The sequence below is a fragment of the Triticum aestivum genome, chromosome 1B, assembly GCF_018294505.1.
Source record: "Triticum aestivum cultivar Chinese Spring chromosome 1B, IWGSC CS RefSeq v2.1, whole genome shotgun sequence".
NCBI classification, from domain to species: Eukaryota; Viridiplantae; Streptophyta; class Magnoliopsida; order Poales; family Poaceae; genus Triticum; species Triticum aestivum.
The window spans coordinates 56,185,884-56,192,520 of record NC_057795.1 but is presented as its reverse complement, the minus strand read 5'-3'; the positions used below and the strand labels follow the sequence as shown (position 1 = coordinate 56,192,520).

At 43.9% G+C, this 6,637-nt stretch overlaps 1 protein-coding gene across 1 annotated transcript; it reads right to left on the bottom strand.

Moving 5' to 3' along the window:
* Positions 1-617: 617 nt before the first annotated feature.
* Positions 618-2,248, bottom strand: LOC123086460 (tryptophan decarboxylase 1-like). Its single transcript, XM_044508227.1, has one exon. The coding sequence runs from the start codon at positions 2,151-2,153 to the stop codon at positions 618-620; it is 1,536 nt and encodes a 511-aa protein (XP_044364162.1). The 5' UTR covers positions 2,154-2,248.
* Between the last annotated feature and the right edge of the window lie 4,389 nt (positions 2,249-6,637).

The following is a 6,637-nucleotide window of genomic DNA, read 5'->3' as shown; positions in this document are numbered from 1 at the left end:
CTAGGATCTTCGGTGATTTGGATCATGACGAGTACGACTCCCTCAACCCTGTTCTCTTGAACGCTTCCGCTCGCGATCTACAAGGGTATGTAGATGCACTCCTCTCTCTCGTTGCTAGATGACTCCATAGATTAATCTTGGTGAAGCGTAGAATTTTTTTATTTTCTGCAACATTCCCCAACAGGTCGTACTTTCATCCTTATAAAACATTGTGACAAATTAATAAAGGCTCCATGAGTTTGTCTAAAAAAACTTGTTTTTTTTGGCTAGGAGCCTATAAAGAACTTGTTGCATTAATCTCACGGTCTAACAAGAAAGTGAGTGATCCAAAACAAAAATTCAGGCGCCTGACTATAAGTTACTCCCATATATTTGTACCAGAGTACAATACAAAGAATAACATCTCATGTTCTTGAAATATAAGAAATTCTAGGATCTAATCAATTTCTTTGGTACCGGCCTCCTATACATATATCCTCGCCGATATAGATCACAAAAAGGAATAAGAACCAAATGTGCAAAGTAATAATAATCCAAATCATAGAAAAAAAAGATAAACACAAAAGAATAATTATACCCCAAATATAGGGATTTGTGTGGCTTCTGGAATGATTCACTTAATCCATGATACTGCTAGTAGTCTTCTTGATGAGGTCCCAGGCACTCCTCACATGCCTCTCCTCCTGCAGGGACGACCCCACGGCGAACCGAAGCACGAACCTATCACCAACGACCGTGTGTGCAAGATAAGCCTTACCGGTCTTGTTCAGATTCTCCATTAGCACACGGTTAGCCTCATCGGCATCCTCCTCCGTCATGGCTCCAGTCGCCTTGATCCTGAAGCACACAAGAGCAAAGTTCCTTGGTACGACCACCTCGAACCTGTCGTCGGCACGAACAAAATCTTCAAACATCTTGGCCATGGCGACGTCGCTACGGATATGCTCTTGGAGCTTTGCGGTACCATAGGTGCGCATGACCATCCAGAGCTTGAGCCCACGGAAGCGCCGACCGACGCCGACTTGCATGTCCTTAAGATCGGTGACCTCGCCTGACTCTGTAGCATCGTTCTTGAGGTACTCTGGGTTGGTCTCCAGCGAGTCGCTGAGGCGGTGAGCATCACGGACGTAGAGACAGGTGCAATCGAGGCATGTGAGAAGCCATTTGTGTGGGCTCATGCTTATGGAGTCCACGCGCTCGACGCCATCGAGATGGTGGCGGAACTCCGGGCAGATGCACGCACTGCCAGCGTAGGCAGCATCGACATGGACCCAGGCATTAAACATGGCGGCAACGTCGGCGACGGCGCCCACCGGGTCGACGGCGTTGGAAGACGTTGTGCCCACTGTGGCACAGACATATGTTGGCACGAGGCCGGCGTCGGCGTCAGCTTGTATGATCTCGAGAAGGTTGGTCGGTTCAAGCCCGTAGTCGGTTTCTGGCCCGGTAGGGATGGAGCGAATGTTGGCGGGATCAAAGCCTGCAAGCCGACATGCCTTGAAGAACGTGGAGTGGGTCTGGTCGGCAGCATATACAGTCAAGCGTGGCAGGTCGGCCACGCCAACAGAGCCGCTCCGACGCAGCGCGGCATCACGTGCGGCGACTAGCGTGACGAGCATTGCTTCGCTCGTGGTGCCAAGGATGACCCCACCACCGGTGCCCCGACCGGTGCTGGTGCGGTTCATGAAGGTGGTGGGGAGGCGAAGGAGCTGTGCAAGCCAGTCGAGCGCGAGAACCTCCATCTCGGTGGCCGCCGGAGAGGCCTGCCACGTGAACCCGACGGTGTTCATGGCGGAGGCGATGAGGTCGCCAGCGATAGCAGCGGCGCTGTTGGTGGAGGGGAAGAAGGCGAAGAAGTTAGGGCTGGCCCAATGCGTCATGCCGGGGACAACGGAGGTCCTAAGCTCCTTCATGGTGACATCGAACGGCGCCGAGTAGGTCGGCGGGGACGCGCTGAGCTCGTCTTGCAGGTATCCCGGCTTCACGTTAGGAAGAACGGGCATGGACTCGACATTGGTGTAGTAGTCGGAGATGAAGTCGACGGCCTTGTGAAGGTATGCACGGACATCTTCCGGGTTTAGCGGCTCGAACGCTGCCGCCTTGTCGTTGGGGAAGGCGGAGAAGGTCGTTGGGTTGGTGTCCAAGCTGCCCATTTTTTAGGAGCAAGACTGTGTGGCTTGATCAATGAAGTGGAGGTAGCTAGCTTTGCTGCCGGAGAGCAAGAAGAAGCAGCGTAGAGGTTGTAGTAATTAGCTGTGTTGGTTTGGTTTGGAGCATGAAGTACATAGGCGAAGGTATATATATATATACCAGTTGGATGCGGGAAACGGCGTGGCGGGATGGGCGTTGGATGAGTCCCGGTCGCGTGCGTTTATCGTACGCTGCTAGGAAAGTGCATGGGTTGGTAGGGATGCGAGGTCGAGCGCCCGCGACACGAGTCTGCTGGTCAACTCGACTATTCAATTCGATCGGGTCCAGATGAACGCTCTACCAGCAGCCCCCGTTATGGTAACGGTCATAAATTGCCAACCAGTCGGCTGCTAGTCTGCTACATACATGGACCATTTTCGTCACCAAAGAAAAAACAAAATCCTTTTTTCTTTCCGTTATTAACTGCATGCATGCATGCATATATCATGCTGGCGCGGCGTGAACTCCATGTAGTATATCCCTTTGTCAGCGTTTATTAGTCACTCATATTTTGTGTCAAACTTTGATCATAAATTTAAATCTGGCTCAACATCGACCATGGAGTCCCTCGCACGGCTACCTCGAGACCGGCTACATCACCCTACGCTCTCGGCTACCTTGACATTGGCACAAAGGGCTATCATCTCGCTTGAGCAACTCGTCGGCTTCCTCTACCGTCAACGCATCCGCAATGCGACATCATCCGCGACGCTCCCGCAATGGCTGCGGGAGGGGGTGGGGGGATGTGAACCTGTCGGCTTCTACTTCGGTTTCTCTAGTCTGACCGTCTGCGACTCTACCGCTACTACTACTGCAGGGAGGGGGGGGGGGGGGGGGGGGGGGATTGATTGTATTCTTTCGTATATGATTTCTACCTTATCTCTAGAGAGCCTTCTTACCCTCCATGTCTTGTACTCTCTATATACTTGTTCTCGAGGCTCAATAATATATTCACCGTATTACGATCAATCTCCATCTCTATCCCTCTCCGGCTTTTTTTGAGCAATACTTTTTTCAGCTTAGCTAACAGCCGGTGAGAAATCAATTCGGTGATGTATTGCAGCTTAGGGTCAAGTCTAACTCCTACGGGATGGTGTGCATTGGATGAGATCATCGTGTATTTCACCTCTGTGCCAGCGATATTTTTTGTAATCATCAGTCTCTTGGTTTATTTTAACAAGTAATCTAAATATTCTCTACTAGAATTGTGCTATCAGATTCAACCAGTCTGAAGGTGTTTGTTTGTTTGGTCATCATTTATGCAACTTATGTTTGAGTTGTGCTTTGCACCGGCAGGATTACCAGTACCATGAAAATCAGCTATAGATCGACTACTTTGGTTATTTCATTTACAGTGTTGCTACCTCTCAGTCGATTGACGTTATATTCGTGAGATATTGCATGGAGACTCGTGCAAAATTTTCTTTTAGTTTTTCTTTCTTTATTACATGTTATGTCACTTGATTGAGAATTGCTTAAGTCTCAGTCGACCGAGACCTAACCACACCCTTTCATTTATTCCTACGGGAGCTGCTAGCAAAGCTACAGAAATTGAACAGCCGGCATCGAAAAGTAGAGTTCAAACCATTCTTTAAAGTACAAGTACATATGGTATCAGCTCGGGAAAAAATAACTACTGTACATATGTTATCCTGTCATGTGTAGTAAAAGAAAAGGAAAAATGTTAAACCACGTTCGATCAATTCGTCATTCTGAACGGTGATCAATTCAACATGGAACACTTGGTTGCTGTACAGTGGGACACTTTGGTTGCTGTACAGTGTATAGTGGGATTTCTATCAGTCACGCCGAACCCTTTTTCTCGTGGCATGCGTGCATATGTGGTTGATTAATTCCTGTCAAGACCAGTCATCGCTGACGTGATTGATTTCGTCAAGTATCTTGTTAGGTAGCGAAGATATGTGCTTAATTTTGACTAATGCTTAGATTTCCGAATGTAGGTGGGTAATCCTAAAAGCTCTTCGTAGGATCGATGGCTTTTATTTGGAGAAGAGTAGAAGTGACCGTTTCAAGTTAAATAATTTACCACAAATATACCAAAAACATGGAATCTTAGTATTGTCAAACTAGTTCATTTTAGTCACCAAATCTCAATATACGCTCCCTCCATTTTATTTACTTCGCATACTAGCTTTGTCCGAAGTTAAACATTATAAAATTTGACCAAATTTATAGATAAAAATATTAACATATACAATACCAAATCAATAGTGTTAGATTCATCATTGAATATACTACCACGTCATATACATTTGTTATTGCAGATGTTGATATTGTTTTTCACGGACTTGGTCAAACTGTATAAGTTTGACTTCAGTCAAATCTAATATGCAAACTGGCATTTTGCTCCCTAACCAAATGAGTTATTTGCTCACCCTAAGCATTGATATTTTCTACCCCCCCCCCCCCCCATGTTAGCCATCTAATTGAGGTAGTGACGCCAATTTTAGCACAAATGGCAACCTATGCAACACAGAATGTTGGCAGAAAAGGTCGGAAAATTCAGAATAGTAGCATTCGGTATGTTTCCTTCAAAAGCGGTGATTGCTTTGAAACAAAAAACATTCCAGATAAATCCAAAACATTCGAGAGAACTATTGAAATACCCTACAATTTATTCACAAATAAGAAAGTTGGATTTTTTTTATAGAATACAACAATCCACAAACATTGTGCATAGATTAGATGTTCATGAGAACTACCAAATAGTTTAGGAACATTATTGAAAGAAAAGATACGTTGAGTTATATGAATTGATGTTATACTTTTTCATGATCTGCCCTAAAGATTATTTTTATTAAACCTTTTAAAAATATTATATTGTTAAATCTCATATTTTTAGTAGCTTTTTAGGATGTTGTTGATACTTGGTTATATTTTAATATTTATTTTCAAATTTCCTCCATTTTTGTATTTCTTAACATCTTTCATTGTTCCATGCTTTATTGCCATTTTCCTGCATATATGTTCCTATATTGTGCTCTATGGTTTGCCACATGTGATAAAATATCACCATATGATCATGCATATCACTTTGGTTAAGGCCAAAGGCCAAATTTGTCAAGTACAGAAAGTTAATGGGGTCAAAGTTATCGGTCTAAAGTTAAGGTACCAAATCTGAACTTTTCAAGTAATCAAAGGACCCAAAAATTAGTTCCCAAATTTATTATCAAATGCAAACTGATTTGTCAATTAATGTAAAAGTTGATCATAGAGTCAAACTTTTGTGATTCTTGTTGTTGTTCTTCTTCTCTACTCCGAGTTGCCGTAGGCACCGCAAAGGCCACCGTTTTGACAAATGGCAACCGCCCGTGAGATGAGGGGCGAGGGAAAATTTTGATTGGCTATTAATGCTCCGACATAACATGATGTGCCAAGCAAAGGGTAAGCTTACACATGGAGAGTCGCGGATGGAAATAAGGGATGTAACGCTACGAGAGTGTGGAACCCATCAAGTGTGCTCGGGAGCCAATGCTCCTTTTTCAAAAAGGAAAATCACACTCATTCAAAAAATCTAACAAAGAAAAAAACACATGCTAATGATTGAAATTGGTTTCCAATTGAAGTTTCTTGAAAATCTCAATTCATTTGTGAGCTATGCAAAAATAACAAAAGATTTATTTAGCTCTCCACTTTTTGTTTTTTCCATGAGACCACAAATGAATGAATCTTTCATCAAGGCAGTTTAGCGCAGGAATCACTCTAATATCTACACCAATTTGTTTTGGATCGATTTTGCATTTTTTTTAAAACCTGGTTACGAGTTTTCTAAAGAGAGTGTGCACTCTCTAAAGGACAAAACCAATACTCTAGGAGAGATGGGCAGAAGAAGATTAGGAGTGCTCAACGCCTCAAATACTTGGATGTTTAGTTTATGTAGGAGTGTTTTTTAAAAGCATGTTCTATTTAATATATGGTCGTTGGCCTTTGTAAAGAAAAGTCAGAAAACGAGGCTTGATGAGTCGACCACAAGTTATGAGTTCAGTAGTTTTCTAAGGCTTTGGAGTTGAAATATCGGCTGCATTTGGATTAATGTGATCCATTTGATGCACATTTTCTTCTAGTGTGTGGATGTAATGCAAAGAGTACTTTTGGTTTCATCAGTAAAAAGGAGGAACCGAGGGGAAACCCTTTGATTCATAAAACAAGTAATGAAAACGATAAGATTGTGTTTGTAAGGACATGTGATACTTAACATATGACCTAAGGGCCTCTCCAAAAAGTCCCATAAAAAATCTCCCTGCAAAACAGGATTTATGGGGTGTTCATATAATTTAGGAGTGGTTTGCAGGTGAGCATCTTCAATAAATCCCTTAAAAACTTTCCTTAAATGTGGTTCTTTATGGTGGCGGAAAACAGGCGGCCGTGATCAGCGGCGTGAGGGTGGGCAGGTGGCGCGGTGGTGATAGTTGATGGCGGCGGTGTG

Coding starts and splice junctions, on each gene's coding strand:
- LOC123086460 (XM_044508227.1), bottom strand. CDS start 2,153: ATGGGCAGCTTGGACACCAACCCAACGACCTTCTCCGCCTTCCCCAAC.